General features: G+C 40.9%; 1 protein-coding gene across 4 annotated transcripts in view; it reads right to left on the reverse strand.

The window, feature by feature from the left end:
- Positions 1 to 5,608: 5,608 nt before the first annotated feature.
- Positions 5,609 to 24,260, reverse strand: part of tesk2 (testis associated actin remodelling kinase 2) — a 130,561-nt gene continuing 111,909 nt past the window's right edge. For all 4 annotated transcript variants that reach the window (XM_028811255.2, XM_028811254.2, XM_051933131.1 and 1 more), the window contains 5 exons: positions 18,705 to 18,789; positions 15,791 to 15,874; positions 13,237 to 13,323; positions 13,008 to 13,149; positions 5,609 to 9,125 (listed from right to left, as the gene is read on the reverse strand). In XM_028811255.2, coding sequence (XP_028667088.2) covers positions 7,978 to 9,125; positions 13,008 to 13,149; positions 13,237 to 13,323; positions 15,791 to 15,874; positions 18,705 to 18,789 — 1,546 coding nt within the window. In that variant the 3' untranslated portion in view covers positions 5,609 to 7,977. The remainder of the gene's footprint in view (positions 9,126 to 13,007; positions 13,150 to 13,236; positions 13,324 to 15,790; positions 15,875 to 18,704; positions 18,790 to 24,260) is intronic.

Consider the following 24,260-nt stretch of genomic DNA (forward strand, 5'->3'; position numbering starts at 1 on the left):
CGTACTCGAGGACATCAGTGGAAATGAAGAGGTTAAGATTGAAGCCTGGAAGTGCTTCTCTACGCAAAGAATGGTGGGACCCCTGGAACAAACTACTGAGCAATGGAGTTGAAGCAGAAACCTTTATGAAAAATCTTAGCTAAACACACAGGCTGGCTGGACTAAGTGATCTCCTCTCATTTGTCAGATTTCTTATCATTCTTATGAACTGCAGTGTTTTCCTAACAGATTTTTATCTGAAGTGTAACAGTTTGAGGTGTTGAGGCTATCAAAATGGCAAGCGGGATGTCAGCCCAAAGCCTAGTGTGTTAACCGCTGGGTGGGACCGTCTACCTCAAGCCATCATTTTAGTTTGACTCCTCGTCGTCTTTGTCAGGGTAGCTGGCTCAGGCTCCCTCTGCGGTTGTGGGGTTGAGTGTGCACTTGGCTGTAATCGTTGGCTTCTCTAAGATGAAACTGCAGACTGGTAAGTTGTTTAGCACTGAAAGCTGGGCGCTGGCACACTACTGCCCTTGTAAGTGCCACTCTGCTCTGCTGCCCAGCTCCTTTGGGGTTGGCGTTGGCGTTATTTGCCTGTTCTCCATATTTTCATGCAAATTTCTACCTGAAGCCCAAAGATGTGTAGAGCAGTGTTTCTCAGCCTCGGGCGTGGGAACACAATGTGGCTGCAGGTTTTTGTTCCAACCAGCTTCTGTTTTTAATTGGACTCCTGGGCTAATTAAGTGATTTGTTATTTCCCAAGTTCTGTGTTTTGGGAGGGCGGCACGGTGGTAGCGCTGCTGCTTCGCAGTTGGGAGACCTGGGGACCTGGGTTTGCTTCCCGTGTCCTCCCTGCGTGGAGTTTGCATGTTCTCCCCATGTCTGCGTGGGTTTCCTCCCACAGTCCAAAGATATGCAGGTTAGGTGGATTGGCGATTCTAAATTGGCCCTAGTGTGTGCTTGGTGTGTGTCCTGCGGTGGGTTGGCACCCTGCCCGGGATTGGTTCCCTGCCTTGCGCCCTGTGTTGGCTGGGATTGGCTCCAGCAGACCCCCGTGACCCTGTGTTCGGATTCAGCGGGTTGGAAAATGGATGGATGGATGTGTTTTGGGAACAATATAGAAATTAGAAAACTAAGTTCGGTATATTGATAAAAATATATATAATATTTTAAAAAGTTATATGGGAATAATGTATTTTTTTCTTTTTAACAATATTTTCATCTTGATTTTCATTCTACTTTTCTAGGTCTTCTAATGGTTTAATTAATCCATTATTTACTCCTTAGTGGGTCTGCTGTTAAAGTAGTTGCAGCCTTTGCTTATTCAGTGTTGTTTGCCAGCGTGTCTGCTCTGCTCATTTTTAATTCTCATTAATAAGATACAACAAAGGGGAAAAACTGCACAGAGAAAGGGCAAAATATAATGAAATCAACAAGAGAGAGTTAAGCATTTAAATCTATAGCAAAAGCAGAAATATTTCTAAATGTGCTATAAATGTAAAGATCATGCTACTGTGCTTTTCTGAATGTTGAATAAAAGTAAAGTAATCCCAGCTAATTAAATGAGCTCCGTGTTATCAGGTGTTGTCACTGAGTAGGAATCTGGTTGGAACAAAAACCCGCAGCCACAGGGGGTCGCCAGGACCGACGTTAGGAAACACTGGTGTAGGGGGACATGACTGCTCCCTTCAATGGGGGGTGGTATTGTGTTGTGGTTTGGGCTCCTCCACTGCCCATGGGCTGAACAGCAGCGAGAGTTTCTGAGCTGGCAGCACAACTCAACTTCTGAACATTTGTCGTTGGTCCTTGGCACCAATTAGTGCTGTACTTTTTTCTTTTTTTTAACGTGGATACATACCAGGTTTATTACTTGAATCACTGCATTATATTCATTGTCAAAACTTTACTGAACTTTTCAACACCCTTTTAAGTACAAGGGCCTTATTTGATCAATGTAAATTTCTCATAAGCCAAATTTACTCAACACGTTTAAAAATAAAAAGTACTGAAAATAACTGCAAACACTGTGCCTCTTGTCTGGCATGGAGCCCACTGCATTCAGACTTTGTGCAGTAAACAGGAGGGCCAGTCCAGGCTTGAAGCCCCCATCTCTCTACTTGAGAGGTGCAGTAGAAAAATAAAAATACACGTCTTGTCAGGCATTGGACAAGGCCCAGATTAGGGTGAAGAGTACCATAAAATAAAGGATGTGGCAGTCCAAGATGAGATTTAGAAAACTGAAGGTGGCATCACAGCTGCTGCAAACACTCCCCCCCCCAACCCCAGTGGCTGCCGTCTCCACACGGGGTCTAGATGTTGGAGTTGCGGGGTCTTCTGTTGACAGCTGTGGGCCTTAGGTAATCGAGTGCAGTCAGTTGAACTGAGCAGAGTGCTGTGTTGTAGAAACATCTCAACTCTGATCAGCAGAACCGGATGCACCCGAGCCAAATGAAGTGTCATAGTAAAGGGGCTGAAGATACACGGCAATGGAGGATTTCAGTTTTATCTTTAATAAATTTGCATACATACCTAAACTCCAGCTTTCTGTTTGTTATTCTGGAGTATTGAGCATTGCCTGAGGTGTCCAAAAATGATAGATTAGATACTTTATTAATCCCAAGTAAATGAATTCAAATGTTCACATAAGGCTGCAACACAACAAAATGTGAGGAGTGCGGGGTCTGAATACTTTCTGAAGGTCCTGTAAGTTGTTTGAAGTCACCTCCGCCAAATATTAACTTCAGCTCACTAGTGTTAGATCAGAGCGAAAAGTCTGACTGTAGTATCGACAGCAGCATTCAGACCTCGGCACCAAAACGGCTCTGAAGCAAATAACAGATCAGATACCAGCAGCCCTGCCACTTACTCCAGCATGCAGCCGCTTCCCTTTTGATAGCCGTGAAATGGGCTTGTTTAAAAAAAAAACAAAAAAATTTTTTCAATAATTAGCCGGTTACCTTTTTTTAGGGTCAGGTGGAACTGTACACAAGCCTACTGCATAATAACAGGAGTCTGCTGGACATCTCACCTTGTAAAAAAAAGTGAACAAATGGCTCTGTTTGAGGCCCAAAAACGGTGAAAGCCAAACCGCTGCTTCATCGTAAGGATCTCAATGCGTTTCCTCAGCTGGAGGATCTCCTCTCTCAGAGACTTGTTTTCATCAAATGTCTGGTCAACAACTGCTGGATCAGGAGACGAAGCGCAGTTGTGGTCCTCAAGGATTTTATCATCCTCTTCCTCCTCCCCCGTCAGTTGCTTTCTCTTCTCCCAAACCTCACTCAAACAACCCAGGAGCTGCTCTCTTCTTCATCAGTCACTGCCCTGTCACTGTGAAAATCCTTTTTTAAAATGCTGGCTACAAACGCGGGTATGGAGACGAACCGTAAAGCACCATTTGGAGCAGGTATCTACATTGGAGAGAAATGTATGGAAACGACGTACCTTGTTGTACTTACTGGATGCTCGATATAAAGGCACTCAACAATCAGCTGTACAGCTCTCTGTACGCTGAAACTTGCAACTTCTTTTTCTCGGACATTCTCACCACTACACAAAAATATCAGCTGGAGTACCGATAACAGAAGTGAGCAAGCTGGCAGAGATTGCACCGGACGCACGTCAGCACTAATGTGAGCATATAGCCTGTTAATTTGATTGGAGATCAAAAACAAGTTTAATACAAAAGACAATCTGAGTAAATATAGTAATTTTTAAATGATCCTTTGGTTTACTGAAGGAAAAAAACCATCATCTGTATCGTCCATGTGAAAAAGCAACTGCCCCTCTACATTTACTGTAATACTTGGCTGTACCAACAACGGCAGTTAAAACAAAAACCCTTCTGGTAACAGGAGATCAGCCTTTGGCAGCCCTGTGGAGAAACTTCAGCCTCCTCTTCTCAACAGAATTGTTTTATTTCAGACACAAGGCAGAGATTTCAACTTTGAACTGCCCAACATCTAAATGGGGTTCAAACCAGGACTTTGACTTGGCCACTCCAACAGCTTCATTTTGGTTTTGTTTTTATTTTTCGGCCATCCAGAGGTGGACTTTGTCTTGTGCCTTGAATGGTTGTCCTGCTGCATAAACCAGTTGTGCTCAAGCTTCAGATCACAGATTGAGGGCTGGACATTTGCTTTCAGCACTTTCTGGTAGAGAGCTCAGTTCATGCTTCCCTCAATGATGGCAAGTCACCAACACCATCCCGCTACTACCTCCATGTTTGACTGTAGGCAAGCTGTTCTCATTGTTGAAAGCTATATGTTAGCTTTACGCCAGATGAAATGGTACCCTTGTCTTCTAAAAAGTTACACTTTTGACTCGGTCCAAAGAGCATGAATTCAAAAGTTTTTGGGGTAATCAAACTGTTTTTTGGTGGTTTTTCTCCTTCCAACTCTCCCATGGGTACCATTTTTGCCCAGTGCCTTTCTAATGATCACGAATGCTGACATTATCTGAGCTGAGAGAGGCCTGCAGTTCCTTAGATGTTCATCTGGGTTCTTCTGTGACTTCCTAGATGAGTTTTCTAAGCTCTCTTGGGTAATTTTGCTAGGCTGGCCATTCCTGGGCAGTTTTTTTCATGGTTTTAAGTTTTCTCCATTTGGAGAGGACGGCTTTCCCGGTGGTTTGCTGGAGTCCCAGGGTTTTACAGGTTGCTTTGTAACCTTTTCCTGACAGAAATATTTCAATTACTTTCTTTCTCAGGTCTTCAGGAATTTCTTTTGATTGAGGAAAGGTGTGCTGCTTGTTGAGACCTTTTGGCCGACTTCACATTGCTGGAAAGGTTCTAATGAGGCGACGTTTAGATTCAATAGGGCTGGTAGCAATCAAGTTTGGGGGTGTCTAATCTCCTTTTCGTGGCCAAGGGGGCGATACAGGTGTGCGCAAACTTTTTTCCTTCCATAAATTGAGTGATCACTGGAAAACTGTATCGTGTTTACTCCGATCGTCTTTTGTATTACGGCCTAAATTTGTAAACATTCAAGTGTTAGGAATAAGCAAAAACAGAGCAATTCAGGAAGGGGCTAATATTTTTTCACACACCGCATATTAAACACATGCTGCTGGTTGACAGGTGGCTGGTTTGGACAACCAGGCCATGCAGCACCATATGAAGAGCAGGGCAGGTAACAAATGCTCGACTCTGAATTGAGAGAAGAAGCAAGAATGTGAGAAATGAGAAGAACCGGGCGGCAATAACAACCTGAGCAGGAGAATGGCGGTCCGGGACCGGGCTGGACAGCCAGCGTTAGGCACAGAGGCATCGGCCGGGTGTACAGAGCTCTGCGTCTTCATTCATTTTTAGCTCAATCAACTGCAGGGAGAACAAAAGCTGAGGAGACCATTTAAAGATGAGAGAAATGCAACTTTTTGAAAACATGTTTAATGTTTTAATTATTGAAAGCAATCAGAAATACATTTATAAAACAAACACATAGCAACCTCTGTAAAAAGACAGTTAAGAAAATATGAAATCCTTATTTGTCTTTGGTTTAACTTGTTAATTCCTGCAGATCTCATACAAAGTAAGTCTATATGTAAAACACTAAGGTTGTCCTGCCTCGTCATTAAAACTTTATTATTTAGAAGCAACACATAAAAAACAGAATAAAAAGGGCATTAAGGGGTGTTTATTAACAGTTTACAAAAACAAGCAACATCAACGTTATCTAAAAGCTATATACAAAAAAATTAAGACAGAAATTCCTTCATAAATAACCAATCAAACCTTTGCTGTTTTTTTTTATTGCATAGAAATGTAGTGACAGTAAAGCTGCTTGTCAATAAACGAGAGATTCAAGTGTGGCGGCTGCCGTCTGATTGGCCATTTTGTTTGTGTTATGTTTTTATTAGTAGTTTTTGGAGAGGCTGAGCATGCACTGCATATTGGCACGAAACTGTGCGCCCAGCGCTGTGCGCATCACCACCCGCTCTGGAGGACAGCCGCCTACTCACAGCTAACAACGACCCACCCGATTACAAGGAATTACTGGAGAAATGAAACCTGGTCAGGTTCCGATTGTGCTACTAGGATGTCAATTGTTAAATAACCTAAAACAATCTGAGAAACCAGTAAAGGAGAAGACTAGTCCGTCTGTCACTGGTGACACTTATTAGTGTTAACATCCACATCAAACGATTACATCCAATTCCGATATTAAAGCACATCGATATGGACACCAGACAGAAGATGATGATGAACGTGTTAATAAAAAAAAGATGAAAGCGGGTCTTGTAAGATTACGTCCTGACTGGCATCAGTAAGACCGTGTTTGGCTTTTCAAATTCTCTACGTAAAAGGTGGGCTCACAATACGCCAAGGAGGCACAGGAGGCTGCACACCAGGATTCCTTTCATTTGTGTTGCTAATTCACAATGTTGGTGGTTACCGTAATGGCCATCGTGTCAGTGTTGCCCCTTTTTCTGCAATTGCACTTGTACGTCTTTTAAATGAATGTTTCTTTTTGCAATCCAAGTCAGCCAGAAATAAAAGCTTGGCAATAACTGAAGCCTAAAACTAACACTGTTGATGGGAAACCTGCAATTAACTTCAATAATACGGAGTGCTAGTCGATTCCCAGTAAAGTCCTTCAGACAGCCTCAGTGGTTATAATAATGAATTCCGTCGTCGTAATATGAAATGTTTGAAATACTGCTCAAATACAGAATAGCGTTTGATTTAGATGAATGCATATTTAGGGTCATCAGCGTGCAACTTTAATCAGACAGCAGGAAAATTCTGTATCAGACTTGTATGGATTTAGAGAAAGACCGAGTATAAAAACGAGTATAAAACCCATCAACATATAAATGTGTTCTTTGAGTTAAAGACGAGAAGTAAAGTCATGTGCAAAAGATTAGTAGTGAAAGTTTCTGAAATAACATTGCACATGACCAGAGTCCAGAAACAGCGATCCGCTATGTGCCGGTGGCATGCTGGCCGATCAAAGACCACTTGTGCATTCCGTGCCTGCAAACCCGACATTTGTGACGTCTCACTGAAGAGAAGGAATGATTTCAACAGCTTTTTTTTTTTTTTTTAATAAGCATATGGCAAATGTCAAATTTCCCAGGTTTGCTGTGCTAATATGTATGACACTTGTTTGCTTTAATAGGAAAAAAATAATCAAAATACTTTGAAGCAGAATAGTGCAGCATGATCATGTTATTCCACCCACACTCATATCATTAGAAATCACTCAAGTACATCCTTCAGGGCATTCAAAAAAGATTTCACTGGCAAAAAAGTAGCACCCTGACGAAATACTGACTGTAATTACCTCTCTACAGTGACGCGATACTGCAGGGGCACCAAATGAAACACAACAGGCTAGAAATCACAAGAACAGCTTACAACGTTCAGAGGCAAAACTATTAAAAAAAATAAAATAAAAACCTGATTAATGATGGGGAAAAATATACAAATGAAATCAACACTATTTTTCCTAAAAGAGGAACTTAAAAATAACAAAATGGAAGATGGCGATCAAATGGAACACTAGGCCAGAGAGCACATGGAACCTATCAAATGTGGAGATGGATCATCACAAGAGGCCTGACTAAAACCAAATTCATTAAAGTATGCACACAGCTGTCACCAGTCTTAGACCCCCCCCATCAACATTAAGATTTATTAAATTAGAGCTGTGGCACAAACATGGCACTATAAAGTGTTTCGGTGCATTCCAAAAGTAAGCACAGTCTGAGCCAAAGACCACCAATGTGACTACACATTAGCCTGCATGGGCTCAGTGTTCATGGAAATATATAAACCTCTGTCATTCTAGATTTATTTATAAATTATGAATGCTGTATTAAGTTTGACCTCTAAGCCAGGAAACGATACTTCAAAACATTTTTACAGTATATATTAAATATTTATAATTCCAATGGTTAAATTAAAAAAATACGTGTTAAGCAAGTTGGAAGCAACTTTTTTTTTTTTCCTTTCTTAAGCTGTGATGGCTGTAGGAGAATCAAAAGCCTTAAGCTCATTCTTCAGATGTCACATTTCGACTGAATGTCCCGATGTCCTGAAGTCACACAGGGCGCCAAGACAATGGGACCGTAGCCTTCCTCGGTAGACGGAAAAGGATCGCAGTCATTTTTAGCCTCCACAGAAATGCTGAGGCTGAAGGATGGCTTAACTGTGCTGGCTGTTGTTGTCAACTCCGTCTCAAGAGTGGTGGCTATTGCTGGATCAAAAGGCTCGGAGACAACAACAGCGGACGCGTCACTCAACATGTCCTCTTCATTCTGTGCCTCCATGTCTTCATAAATGGAAACAAGGTTACTGTTCACCCTGTTTTCAGGATTTTCAAAATCTGTAAAAGCACTCGATTCATCAGTGGTAGCACTGAATACTTCAGCATCATTTGCTGCATCATCCAGCAACCACTGACTTTCAGTACAATCCATTGCTTCATTTACACAATCAAGGGAAGGAAAAGAAGCCGACAGATGCGGCTTAAGAGACCACCTGCGTGCCACCACCACCTCCTCCTCATCATCATCATCATCGTTATCTTCATCCTCATTTGGCTTTACTTTAGGACGAAAAGGTGGAATTTCAATTACTGAATATTTTCTAGTAATACTTTGTGCCTTCTGTCGTGTGTCATTATTAAACTGCATAGCATCCCGTTTACTAGAACTGCTGGACCAACCTCCCTGACCAAAGAAGTCTTTCAGGGGAAGCTCGGGTGAGACAGGAAGAGAGCGGCATCGACGTCCAGGAAGCTGAGAAGCATCCTGCCAACAATCAAATCCTCCACTGGTTCCGGTCACAACACTGGCATGTCGAAACTGAGGCTGGGAAGAAACCACTCCACTCTGAGGAGAGTTTAAGTCAAAGACCAGTGAGATGACGGACTTGCTTGGCAGATCAAAAAATTTAACCTTACCACCCTTGAGATCCTCACGTGCATTGAAAGGATTGATCTTTCGTCCAGCAATTCCACCTCTCGTAGGGTTGTAGTAGGGATCATGGACATTGATCTTGTGGCCAGGCTTCCTGGAAAAAATGTCCGATTGGCTTCTCGAAAGCCATATGCTTCTCCTCGGTCTTGGAGACTTAGGAGGGATTTTATCATCTTGAAGACCCAATGGGTTTAACCGTTTCATTCCTGGGATCTTTTCACAAAGACCTATATGAGAAGATAAAATGCAATATTAAAAAATATTAACACAGTGTATTTCTATAAAACAAGGTATTAAAACTTTAAGTGGCTTAGAGAAAAATTACACAGGTTTTGCACTTTAAATCATTTTGCGTTTCTAAAAGAGAATTATCATAGATTCCACATCCCAAGAGCCGAAGATCGGACCGCCAAGGTCCCTGCTTTCGGCCACCACCCAACTCACACTGCACCCGACCTCCTTGGCCCCTCCCATAGGTGGTGAGCCCATGGGAAGGGGGACCCACGTTGCCTCTTCGGGCTGTGCCCGGCCGAGCCCCATGGGTGCAAGCCCGGCCACCAGGCACTCGCCATCGAGCCCCACCTCCAGGCCTGGCTCCAGAGGGGGGCCCCGGTGACCCACGTCTGGGCAAGGGAAAACGTCGTCCAAAGTTTTTATTCATCATAGGAGGTTGTTTTGAACCGCACTTTGTCTCATCCCTCACCTAGGACCAGTTTGCCTTAGGTGGCCCTACCTGGGGCATAAAGCCCCAGACAACAGAGCTCCTAGGATCATTGGGACACGCAAACCCCACCACCAGCACCAGGGCTGCCCTTTGTCACCGATTCTGTTCATAACTTTTATGGACAGAATTTCTAGGCGCAGCCAGGGTGTTGACGGGGTCCGGTTTAGTGGACTCAGGATTGGGTCACTGCTTTTTGCAGATGATGTTGTCCTGTTTGCTTCATCAGGCCGTGATCTTCAGCTCTCTCTGGATCGGTTCGCAGCTGAGTGTGAAGTGGCTGGGATGGGAATCAGCACCTCCAAATCCGAGACCATGGTCCTCTGCCAGAAAAGGGTGGAGTGCCCTCTCAGGGTTGGGAGCGAGATCCTGCCCCAAGTGGGGGAGTTCAAGTATCTCGGGGTCTTGTACACGAGTGAGAGAAGAATGGAGCGTGAGATCGACAGACGGATCGGTGCGGCGTCTGCAGTGATGTGGGCTCTGCATCGGTCCGTCGTGGTGAAAAAGGAGCCGAGCCATAAGGCAAAGCTCTCAATTTACCAGTTGATCTACGTTCCTACCCTCACCTATGGTCATGAGCTATGGGTAGTGACCGAAAGAACGAGATCGCGAATACAAGCGGCTGAAATGAGTTTCCTCCTCAGGGTGTCTGGGCTCTCCCTTAAAGATAGGGTGAGAAGCTCAGTCATCAGGGAGGTGCTCAGAGTAGAGCCGCTGCTCCTCCGCATCGAGAGGAGTCAGATGAGGTGGCTCGGGCATCTGATCAGGATGCCTCCTGGACGCCTCCCTGGTGAGGTGTTCCGGGCACATCTAACCGGGAGGAGGCCCCGGGGAAGACCCAGGACACGCTGGAGGGACTATGTCTCTCGACTGGCCTGGGAACGCCTTGGGATTCTCCCGGAAGAGCAAGAAGAAGTGGCCGGGGAGAGGGAAGTCTGGGCATCTCTGCTCAAGCTGCTGCCCCCGCGACCCGACCTCGGATAAGCGGAAGAGGATGGATGGATGGAATTATCATAGATGCCATCTGTCATAGCTGATTTAATTATGCAGCTACATGAACAGAAAGGCATTTGGTGTGCTGAAAAACAAAGATCTTCCACTCTGTATGATCAATATGTTTAGCCCGATTCTGAAAGGGTATCTTACAGTGCTGATTTTGTTAATTTACCAAAGATGGGCTTCTGTGCACAAAAATATGTATAGTTTCTAGTATTTGTGGTGTAAAGTGTACATTTTTGTTCTGATGTATAGCATTGTTTTTTTTGTTTGTTTTTTTTTTTTTAGAACCAAGTCAACCTGGACGTCAAAAAAAGGCAAAAACAACTATTGTGCTGCTGTTGGACTTCTAGTGGTAAACCTTCAGAGATTCATTCTTGTTTAGGCAACATGTACCTGGACCAGTTGCTTTTATATACAACAATCAAGAGATGGGCTGCAGAATTCCAATACAGCAAGATGCCTCTCAAAACTAAGCCATGGTCTGAATGTCTATCAGCATCTACCAACAGCAAAAGCAAATGCTGCCATTGTGGTAAAAAATGTAATGATTTGAAGTGTGACGGCATGTGGCATAAACAACCATCAGAACAATGAAAGCAAGGTAATTATGCAGCCCCACAGAACTTGCTGGCAAGATCATAAAGTTGCAAACGCTGCACTGTGAAACTGTACATTTGAAGAGATGCCACACACACCTTATTCGCCAGGTCTTGACCTTATGTGGCTTCTGTGAAGGATTATAGTGAACTTGCTATATCAATAGCAAATGTGTCAAGTCAGCCACAGAAGAGCGGCCTTACAAACAGAACAAAATGCAATGTGTGGCACAGAAAAATGTTAATATTTCAAAAAGTGGATTAGTGTACATGGGCACAATCTTGATCTTGAACATTTTGATCACCCTTGTACAACATAATACAGCATTTTGGCATTTACATGCAGGCCCATACAAATGCTATTTTTGGCCACCAGATGGTACTATTAAACAACATCTTCCTTGAGAAGTTTCTACCAGCAATAACACATTGTAAAATGTTAAAGGATGGGCAAAGTGTAACCAAGAAAAAGACTGTACAAGGCGCTTAAGGAACCAGAAAGTGCGAGAGATTGTGGTAGACTGTCAGGTTGGTACAAGCCAGTAGGTAGCAGAAGACGGCTCCCAAAGACGACAAGCAATGAGCTGCCGTTTTCAGTTGTTTTATATCCCACACATTTCCTCCTTCTGCTTTCCATAGTCTTTGACATCCTGTAAGGGTGTGGCCAAATATTTTAATGTTTTCTGCTATCACTTCTATGTAAGAATAAAATTACTTCCTCAACTCAACATTTACCTACTGTTTCATCTCTTTCGATTTTATTGTTCTCAGGCTAGGTCCTTCCCTTTCCGCACAAACATTATTATCTCATTCGTCAACCCCATCACGTACTTCTTTTAGGTACATTATTCGATTACATTACTATTAACCATGATGTTCCCCCTTGGCATCACTTAGGCACTTAACATCCACTACATCATGGTTTTGCTGTTTATATCACAATCCTGAAAAACGTTCCTTTTCTACTTTTTTTTTCCTCTTGATTTCTTATACACCTTTGTTACAGAATTTTTGCATTATGTATTTTGCATTATTTTAGATTATCTTATCTTGGTGCAGTTTTATTTTTTGCCACGTATTAAAGCACCTCCTCAACAATTGCCTTTGCTATGTTACAATGCTCTCTGGCATCTCAGCAGTTCATTTGCGCAGACGCAGACTCCTGCTGTTTTTAATCCACGCAATGTTCACTGTCCTCCAACTGTCATTTAAACCAGCTTCCTCTTGTTATCAATATCTCTTGAAATTTAAGTTCCAGAACTTAATCCTGGTTTATACTCGACCTAGTAATTTTCTTCCTATCTATAACTAAAAGATTTCCTACTAACATCGTGAAACAAACCCTTCCCTAGGAAGCACCTTTACATTTTACATCAAAACAGACAGATACAAGAAGAATGTGCAGACTCCACATAAACAACACTGAGACACAGACATTGAACCTAGAATGCTGGATCCATGATCAGTAATGCTACACACCACGCCACCAATAAATACATTTTTTATAATGAAAAACACAACTTCCATATAAACTGCCTTGTCATAATGTACTCTGTAAAACATGCTATTAAAATCATAACTCACTGACTGCTAATAGGTGTGAGTTCAAAGCTGTGTGAGAGCAGAACAAAAAGAAATCAAAACTCAAAGTTGTTCTTCTGTTTAATTCTATAGAAATATGGTACAGTCTGTGATGCTTTTGTTGTATATTGGTCTAAAAGAAACTTCTTAAGTGAATATTTTTTTCAAGAGTCACCATGTAGCATCATCTACAATAAAATAAGCAGTCATACCTTTAGGAATGAGTTTTCTGTCTATGCTGTCTGCACTGAGATGAAGCCTTTCTTTCTCTAAGTCTTCACTTTTAAGATGACAAAGGACCTCCTCCAAAATTTTCACAATTTCTGGAAAGGATGGACGGAGTTTTGGGTCCATCTGTGGGTATAAATGGATATACAGACATTGTAATTCCTTCTGCAAATAATACAGAAATTAATTTTGAATAGAAAAGTATACACTCACATTACAACAGTTAAATGCCAACTGGAGAAAGTCAGGTGGGCAGTCTCCAACCATGTGCTGAAAGGCACGATAATCTAGGCCAAAGTTCTGGAAAAAAGTGAGAAAGTTAGTAAACACTGTACCGATAAACAAAGATTTGTGATTAAACTGTCACATGTTTCGTATTATGGAATGTGGTACCTCTACAGTCTCGCCACTTGAAGGAACTGGGTTTGAAGGTTCAATTCCCGGTCCGAGTAGTCTGTACGAAGTTTGCATATTTTCAACTATATATGTTTTTTTTCTAGGTGCTCGTGTTTCCTTATACACTATATGGCTAAAAGTATGTGGGTATCTCTCCAAATTATTGAGTTCTGGTGTTTCAACCTGACCCATTGATAATGGGTGCATAAAATCAAGCACATACCCATTTAAACTCCCTTAACACTAGAATTACCAGAGCCTACGAAAAAACTCGTAAATCCGTCCCACCTTAAATCGCGTCTTAAATCCATTTGCACCTCTCCGCCAGAGTCCTTTGTCATCTAAATGTGCTGATAAACAAAAGCTACTAGCAGCCAGCTATTCCATCCCCCCACCGACTTAGAACGAACTTCTCCTAGCTCATGCCTTGCCTTGATTTGATTCTCTGGAATTGAAGTGGAGTTTTAGAGTGGAAATAATATAGTGTTATTTGGAATACACGCATTTCATGTGTGTTCCGTTTCTATAGTAGTCTGTGCAAACACATTTTTAAAACAGAAACGTTTTTCATATTCTAATAGTAAATGACAAAATGTAGGCATAAACTATATAACGTATGAAGCCTGAAGTCCATATATCAAAGAAACACTTTTACAAAAGGTACAAATAAGAGAACACGTGCGCTTTTATTCAAAAATATAACTGCACAAAAAAAAAAAGCCGCGTTAGCATGCCACTTTGACCCTCTTACTACAACCGCCGCGGTGGTGTAATGGTATCAGCTCCTGACTGGGAATCAGAGGGTGGCAAGTTCGATCCCGCACGGCTCCACTTCGAGAAGTGAACTGCTCTTATTCTTACAATTTTAGAATAACAACATAAATTTGATTTCAGTCTGTAACAGCCGGTGTAACTTATGATACTGGTAAAGGTTAGCTTTTTTTTTTTTAATTCACTTTTCATTCTCGCAGTCGCATTCAGAATCAATGACAAAGGACTCTGGCGGAGAGGTGCAAATGGATTTAAGACGCAATTTAAGGTGGGACGGATTTACGAGTTTTTTCGTAGGCTCTGGTAATTCTAGTGTTAATAAACACTGCCAGTAAAATGGGTCATACTGAAGAGCTCAGTGACTCTCTCATAGGATGCAACCTTTAAAACAAGGCAGTACATGAAATGTTCACTCTGCAAACTCTCCCCTGCTCAACTCTAAGTGTTGTTATTGTGAAACAGAAGCTGCTCGGGGCAACAACTGCCCAACCGTGAAATGGTAGACCACACAAATTCACAAAGCAGGGTGTTTAAGCACACAGCATGTATGAACTGCCTAACCTCTGTTGTATCACTCACAACAGAGTCACTATTTGACACTACCTGATGGATGAATCAGGGTTTGACAGATGCTAGGAGAGCACTACCTTCCAGACTGCATAGTATCTACTGTAAACTGTGTTGGAGGAGAGATAATGGTCTGGGGCTGTTTTTCAGGGCTGAGGTTAGGCCCCTTTTTCCAGTGAAGGGTACTGTTAATGCTATAGAGTACAAAGACATTTTAGGCAATTGTGCACTTTCTAACATTGTTGCAATAATTTGGGGAAAGGCCCTTTTCTGTGCCTGTGCCCCAATACATAAAGCCAAGTCCATAAAGACATGGTTTGACAAGTTTATTGTAGAAGAACTTGACATGCACAGAGCCCGGGCCTCAACCATAATGAACACCTTTGGGATGAACTGGAATGCCAATTGCAACCCAGGTGTTCTGATCTAAAATAAGCACCTGACCTCACAAATGATCTTTTGGCTGAATGGACACACATTTCCAAAGACACTACAAAATCCTGTGGAAAGCCTTCCCAGAAAAGTGGAGGCTATTACTGCCACAAAGGCAGGTTTAGGGCAACTCCACAATAATGACCACAGCTTTGGAATGGGATGTTCAACAAGCTCATAAAGGTGTGATGGTCAGGTGTTCATAAACTTTTGGCTATATAGTGCCTGTCTCACTGCTGATTAACTAATGAAAATACTTATAATCTTCAACTGTAAGCAAGTGAAGTGTGAGCACACCATGTAATGGACAGTCATTTAACGGTTGAGGATTGAATATTAACATATGCTCAATGTTATTCCAGATATTGTGTGGTCAGAAAGGAGGGATTAATGTGCAATTTCAGGAAAACTTGGTTTGATTTAAAAATGTCTTCCAATTTATATAATTGTTTAACAATGCATACTGATAATCTGGGTTGCGCCAACATAATTTCCCTTAATATGAAAATACACTTATTCCAACAGTTAAAAAATTAATACAATTTTGAAAGGGCTTGAACGCTTTAAATGCATCTAATAAAGGGGGAGATTTTTTCTTCACCTCTGTCCGTGGCAGATAATCTGGGTCAGCCTGAATCCGAGCTATAATCTCACAAAGGATGATACCATAAGAGAAAACATCTGCCTGCAAGAACCAAACATGGTGGTTACACAAAGTTAAACTGGGAAGAAAGATGGCTCATTGCATGTATTTCATATACTATAATCAATCTTAAATAATTCATAGTGTTAACACTATTTACACCAATAAAGTCCCGCACAGCACACAGTACCCTCGCACCAAACATCCTTAAGTCCAAGCCTCTCAACAGTCCTTCCTTTCACCGCCTCTGCTCCTCTCTCCCGAGCTTTATCCTCTTCCTCCAGACTCCAGCTCATAACTGGAGGAAGGCGGCCTCTTTTATACCCACCCAGATATATTCCAGGTGCCCTCTGACGATTTTCCTGCGGCACTTCCTGGTGTGGCGGAAGTGCCGCATGAGCACCCGGAAGCACTCCGGGTGTCCCTGGTAATCTTTTTGGCAGCACTTCCGGGTATGGCGTAAGTTTTGACGTCCAGGGCTCCTCAATCCTCTGGGCGCCCCCTGGCAGTGGCCATGGGCGCTTACAGGGTTGAGCTTAAATGCTCAATTCCCATGGCCCACATACAACCCAGGGCGGCTGCCCTCTCATGTTCCAGGGGAGGCACAGTCCCTCTCCCGGTCCTTCCAGGCTGGACATCGCCCCCTGCTGACCACCACATTTTAATTATATATATATATATATATATATATACACACACACACACACACACACACACATATATACAGTGCATCCAGAAAGTATTCACAGCGCATCACTTTTCCCACATTTTGTTATGTTACAGCCTTATTCCATAATGGATTAAATTCATTTTTTCCCTCAGAATTCTACACACAACACCCCATAATGACAACGTGAAAAAAGTTTACTTGAGATTTTTGCAAATTTATTAAAAATAAAAAAACTGAGAAATCACATGTGCACAAGTATTCACAGCCTTTGCTCAATACTTTGTCGATGCACCTTTGGCAGCAATTACAGCCTCAAGTCTTTTTGAATATGATGCCACAAGCTTGGCACACCTATCCTTGGCCAGTTTCGCCCATTCCTCTTTGCAGCACCTCTCAAGCTCCATCAGGTTGGATGGGAAGCATCGGTGCACAGCCATTTTAAGATCTCTCCACAGATGTTAAATCGGATTCAAGTCTGGGCTCTGGCTGGGCCGCTCAAGGACATTCAAAGAGTTGTCCTGAAGCCACTCCTTTGATATCTTGGCTGTGTGCTTAGGGTCGTTGTCCTGCTGAAAGATGAACCGTCGCCCCAGTCTGAGGTCAACAGCGCTCTGGAGCAGGTTTTCATCCAGGATGTCTCTGTACATTGCGGCAGTCATCTTTCCCTTTATCCTGACTAGTCTCCCAGTTCCTGCCGCTGAAAAACATCCCCACAGCATGATGCTGCCACCACCATGCTTCACTATAGGGATGGTGCCAGGTTTCCTCCAAACGTGACGCCTGGCAGTCACACCAAATTATTCAAACTTTGTCTCATCAGACCAGAGAATTTTCTTTCTCATGGTCTGAGAGTCCTTCAGGTGCCTTTTGGCAAACTCCAGGCGGGCTGCCATGTGCCTTTTAACTAAGGAGTGGCTTCCGTCTGGCCACTCTACCATACAGGCCTGATTGGTGGATTGCTGCAGAGATGGTTGTCCTTCTGGAAGGTTCTCCTCTCTCCACAGAGGACCTCTGGAGCTCTGACAGAGTGACCATCGGGTTCTTGGTCACCTCCCTGACTAAGGTCCTTCTCCCCTGATCGCTCAGTTTAGATGGCCGGCCAGCTCTAGGAAGAGTCCTGGTGGTTTCGAACTTCTTCCACTTACGGATGATGGAGGCCACTGTGCTCATTGGGACCTTCAAAGCAGCAGAAATTTTTCTGTAACCTTCCCCAGATTTGTGCCTCGAGACAATCCTGTCTCGGAGGTCTACAGACAATTTTGACTTCATGCTTGGTTTGAGCTCTGACATGAACTGTCAACTGTGGGACCTTATATAGACAGGTGTGTGCCTTTCCAAATCATGTCCAACCAACTGAATTTACCACAGGTGGACTGCAATTAAGCTGCAGAAACATCTCAAGGATGATCAGGGGAAACAGGATGCACCTGAGCTCAATTTCGAGCTTCACGGTAAAGGCTGTGAATACTTACGTACATGGGATTTCTCAGTTTTTTTTTATTTTTTAAATAAATTTGCAAAAACCTCAAGTAAACTTTTTTCACGTTGTCATTATGGGGTGTTGTGTGTAGAATTCTGAGGGAAAAAATGAATTTAATCCATTTTGGAATAAGGCTGTAACATAACAAAATGTGGAAAAAGTGATGCGCTGTGAATACTTTCCAATGCACTGTGTATATACATACATACATACATACATATACATATATATATATATATATATATATATATATATATATATATATATATAAATAAATAAATAAAACACATTAATAATGCATGAAGCTAAGCATTACATATACTTTGAGATTTCCATATTAAAATTATACAATATATCAAAGTTGGGCTTTTTGTTGTCACCTGTTTCAAATTTTATTAAGGTTCTTTCCAATCTGTTGCCAAACTGAAGGAAGAAAAGTTTCATGATTTGATACATACTGCTAAAATAAGTAATTTAAAGATCTTGCGATTTGTTTCATACTTGCAAGGTAACCATCTATAAACATACAGATACATTTGTACTTCCTAAGGATTCATTTTATGGTCATGACTAAAAATTCCACCAACAATCAGCTAAAATATACTTTGTACTATTAACATTTCTATAAAAAAAAAAGCACATTAAAAAATACTTTCATATTTTTATTGTCTGAGAACAACCATACTATCCATTTAAGGAACACTGCTTGAGAGAAAATGTACTTTTTCATTGTATGGTTCATCTCGGAGGACTTCAGGTGCCATCCAGTACGGGGATCCCACAACAGCCAACTTCTCTCCATCAACACTGAAAGTAAGACAACATGCTAATTAACTGAATATATCTAAAATACATAGTATGTTGTATATAATGGACAACTTTAGTAGCAGTAATTCAATCAATTCCATTTAATCATCCACAATGTCACACTTTTTATTACATGCTACATAAAAAAAAGAATTTATATTGTACATAAATATCCACATACAAAAAATACTTTAAAAATGAAATATAAATGTAATAATATTTATAAATGCACACATATTGTGTGTGTATATAAATATAAATATACAGTAGGCCTCAGTCATTCGCAGATTTTTCCTTAGAACCTATCTAAAAATTGTGGTAATTGAAACCGCAAATATCCTCCACAATTTTTATGGCTTTTATCCTGGCAATACTGCACTGTAGAGAGAGCAGGAAGCAACTGTAGAGGAAAATGCAGCTTGGGATGGTGAAAGTAGCCAATAGAATTTGAAATTGCAACTCCCAGAAGTCCCTGAAGTGGCTCTATTGGTCTTCTGTTGAGGGTGCTGGGGATGTTGGGGTCAAAGGATGTCAGGGGGGCTTTTAAAAAGGGGGCTGGTGACAAAAAACAAAAAAGTTTTTCTAATTTTTGTTTCAAGTTCCTGTCTGTCTGCCTTCTGTTGGGTTACCTGTACTTATTTGTTTTGTCCTGGATCGTTATGTGATTGCCGTCTGAATTGTCTGTCGTCTGTCTGTGTACATGAGGACTGTAAGTGGATTCATGGCCATCTTGCAAAGAAAGGAGCGCTCCTGAACCCGTCCACCTGTCTTCACCATTTCAGTAACTAGCGATAGGACTATCTTTACATTCCCATTTAACGTGCAGATCTCTGGACTATGTATTTTCATCATTACATTTCATTCATTGCCGTTTTTCATGAACATTTTTCATGATTTACTGTGTGTGTTTTGTTTGTGCTTTGTTGCATTTAATGTGCAATCGCCGTAAGGGGAACAGGGGTGGTTCACTTATTTCATTTGTTTTCATTACATTCTTTATTTGCTGTTTGATTACCGGTTTGCTTTGTTTTTGTCTCTGTTTGTGAATGCGTACAGGTGCGTCCCTGGAATCTCCACCATAAAAATAAATCACCGTCTTCTTGACGGTGTGAATCTTAGCAGCACCGGACCGCTACAGCATTATTCATTTCTCCTTGCTGCTGATAGATTGTGATGCATCCCGAGCCGAGTGTTCTTGTCTTTTCCGTTTTGTTCCTCTTAACCTTTAAACAACCATAACCGGCTATAGTCGTTTCCCAGTGCCATTCGCGAGCACGCAGGAGCTGATCAGTCAGTGTCGTACATTCGTTGAGCAGCCAGCTCATGACCACTGCAGGGGGGCTAAATGCACTTCTAGAATACACGGACACTCCTCAAAAAACCCCTCTTAAAAAACGCTGATAGACTACCTTCACATTGCTCCCTTACTTGCTGGGCTTACTTGCGGTTGCTCTGTCGCATGATATCCTTCTCACGTGACGCTACACATACCTAAAAAGCCTGAACAGCACCTGTCCTTTTTCGCCGATTGCTTTGTTTCTCTCTCCTCCCCCAGACATCCTCTGCTCCTGTTGGGGGTCCCGCTTCCATTTTGCTCTTCTATGATGTTTTTCTATTCTTTAATCGAGAACTAACTACATACTGAGCTCATTTTACGTCTGAAAGAGACATGTTTGTTTGAAGTGTTTGAATAAAGCTCCTGTCTCTACAATCTCCTATGTTTCTGTGCAATTCTGTAACCCAAGCGTGACACCCTGCAGCCTCACTGTCCCTGGGATTGAGCTGCTGCACTAGACTAGCCTGCCAGCATCAGCACTTACCTTGAGTGCAGCCAGTTCAAGCGCAGTTGGCTCGGTGATTTACAGAATTTCATCCATGGCGTCTGTTGCACCTTGTACATATTGTTCCAGTAGTTTTTTTAAACAGTTTTTACAGTTCATTAGCAGTGTGTAAAATGATCAGTGTTGCAGTAATTGTAATGCTCTTTGCATGAAAAAAATGTGTTCCATTAAAATTTCACTTTATCTTTGTGAATTGTGACGTTTACTTAAAGTGTAGCAACAAAGTATTTGGTGTCCAGGGATGCATTAACCACCAAGTATGTGGCAGTTTAAGGGTTAAAGCCCCAGGATGCCGCCAGAACGCCCTGCACCTTCTAAGGCTTCTGGCAATGAAAACGCGCTTGCATGAATTACAGTACATATAGTGGTAACATCGGTATTTTACATTCTAGCACTGCGGGTGACATATCAGTACAATACTGTACAGTATACAGGTTTACCTTTACATTCTTTTTTTAGGTAATGTATTAAGCGGAGTTTGAAATTAAACTAAAAAGTGTTTTGGGGGCATATTTAGGGTTTAAACTGTAAAAATAGGCATTTTTTAACCACATCCAAAATTCACGGTTTTTCACAATTTGTGGGTGCTCTAGGAACGTAACCCCTGTGAATTTTAGGGGTGTACTGTAAACACATACACACACTTTTATATACGAATTATGTTCTTAAAATTCCAATAAATGCATGATATTTTAACAAAGGGATCTTTTGAAGTTAGGTCAGTAATAAACATTCCTAAATACTAGGAGTTTCAAAGAATGAAATACAAAAAGTAACTGCTGTTATCTAACAGTTAACTTAGTAAGGTATTATTATGTGGATTTAGTGACTACGGCCTGCCATCCAGCAAATGAAACGATTCTGGAAGCATGACGTGGTGGTTACTGGGGATTTCACTTAAAGACAGAACAATTTAAAATGATACTTAATCACAAATATTTACTTCCTAACTTTGTTCATGTCAAGCTTAGCACACATTGTTTTTTTATACCAATAAAGCATATCCTGTAGCAACAAAACACTCGGAAATAAAGAAAAAAAAAAATAGGTTGAGAAAAATACTTTTTAGGAAATGTGCAGAAAAAGCAGAACTAGAAAAAAAATGTATAAAAAATAGCTGCTGACAACACTATTCACATGCAAATTAAATATACTCAACAAATTCTCCAAAGAAAGCATCCAAACTATATATAAAAAAGCAAGTTTAAGATTAAAATAAAAAAAGGGGCAAGGAATATGAAAAAAAAAATATTTTGGTAAATTTACATCAACAAAGCAGTCAATAGATTAAGAAAGAATACAAAGAAATTCAGTGATAGCAGCAAAACAGTCTACCAATTGTAACATAATAACAAATATAAAAGAATGCTCACACTCTGAGGTATACAAGAAGAAAAAAAACTGGTATAAAAACAAAACAATTTAAAAAAGAAAAAGGGAGCTCAGTATTTAAAATAACATTGAGTCAGATGTGCTATAAATGCAATTTATATTAAAGATGACCTTATGGATTTTACTGGTAAGGCACACAGAAATGGAACAGTAGAGCTTACTTGCCTAAAAATATTTTTCCTGCAGTATGTATAAACCCAGCATCAGATTCAATTCCTGGCTCTCTGACAGCTGACATGAAATATGGAGCAAGAGCATTTGGCTTTTTATTATTCTTGTGTGGTATATTCTGCATACTCCTTTTATGATTCAGTTAAATTAATGAGCTCAATGCATTATACAATAATTGCACATATAATTTATTGATTCCAATTCCATGTATAACTGCAGGAAACTATAATCTCATCTGTAAGTAAGTGGCTTCCCTCATTCTAACATTGCACTTTTTGGAAAATCAACTAAGAAGCTGAGTAGAAGTGTGGAACCACAATGTAAGAGACTTTTTACAGGAAAATAAACATACTTTTCTGAATAGTTTTGAATGAATCTGATATCTGCTGCACACACTAAATCAGGGAAGTGGAGCACTGTATGTTAATATAAACAGCAAGGTCCCTAAAAAGTGTGACTTTGTCCAGAGTAATGTATTCAACAGATGTCTGGAAGGAAACCCGTCTTGCTGTACTGTATACAGTATGTCAATCATGTAGATTACTGCTACTGAAAAAGTGCAGAAAACTCCAATTTTAAAAACTACAGTACTAACATCAAGCTACTCTACTAAGTAGGTTTGGTATAAAAATATTTTATGTAACTACATGTACTCCTCCTAGTCTAATCTCATCCTTTAATAATATAGTACAATGAATTCGGCTCTTAAAAGCCCTTAATCATATAGTGTATGCACTGTAGATGTGACACCATGCAAGCTGCTTTTTCTAACTGCAGTTATAGGTTCTTTAGTAAAATTCCAGTTATTTTGCTTTTCAATTTCATGCTTCAGCATCTTTGTATTTATGTCTCACTAGAAGTCAAACTTAACATTTAGGACTTAATCTGTTTGTTAACATTTGTGTCCATTTAGCTACCATGCTATTATTTGTGTGTATTTGAGTTCCTTGGATACAGCTACAGAATTACACCATTTTGGTACCATTAGAATTAACTTTGACTTGATCTGCTTTCTGCAGCACAGCTTGATTAAATTCAAATGGGAGGTTTTAAAGAAAGCATTCATAGCACATGCACATGTGTGTAGTGCTCTTGAGCAAAACTAAGTTTCTTACAATTCACATGGTTTGCAAAGATGTTAAAGCACTATCGCAATTCTGGAATATGTCATTTAGTCTGTTTTAATTTAGTAATCTTCATCTGTAAGGAAATCTGCCCCATCAAAAACTGACCAAAATAAACTTTTTCAATGGGACAACAAGAAGGGTTTTGGCTCACTTTATGCAAGGCAGATCATTTGTCTATATTGTATATGATAAAGCACAACACCCTGCTACACTTGTGGTCCTTCTTTACTGCAAATGACTTCTGCTTTTCAAGCCTCTTATAGCCTGATTTTCTTTTTACAGCCCCTAAGCTATGGCAAGACATCTAGTATGAACAAATGCTCAAATGCAGACAAGCCATAGACTAACACAATGCATTGCACATAATGCCAAGCCCCAACTGGCTATGCAAGAAAAAAAAAAAGATGCACAAGCAAACTGCAGTGTAAACAATTTTACAGCACTGACGGGGTATTTCCACATGGATACATTAAATGTAGAAACAAGAAAGCGACACGTTCAGTTAAATTTAGTCTATATTTGAACTGGCTTTTAACAAAATAAGAAAGCACAGTAGAACACAATGAGTAAGTCTGGTCTTTAAATACCATGTTAAACCTATTATGTGTTACTGCAAGTATCAATTTGAAAGAACTAAGCATTACAAAAGGAAATAACATTTATTGATTATTAGCAAAAGTACCTGGCATTGCCAAGTTATGTTTGTAGAATGGGATAATAAAAGAAAGCAAAGGTTTGTGTTTTTATATCGTGCCCCTGTTATTGCTGGTTGTCCCGTCCATCATCCACACCACCTGTCTATTAATGTCTCTGTTCTCATGAGTCAAGATCTTGGTCTTTTGGTGTCCAACTGGATTCCAGAATTGTGGTAACTCATTGTAGGGTTATAACCATAAACACTGTCACGTCTGACTCTTAGTTCAAAGTGGACTCTTCGCAG

This window comes from Erpetoichthys calabaricus, chromosome 10 (genome assembly GCF_900747795.2).
Source record: "Erpetoichthys calabaricus chromosome 10, fErpCal1.3, whole genome shotgun sequence".
In the NCBI taxonomy this organism is placed as follows: Eukaryota; Metazoa; Chordata; class Cladistia; order Polypteriformes; family Polypteridae; genus Erpetoichthys; species Erpetoichthys calabaricus.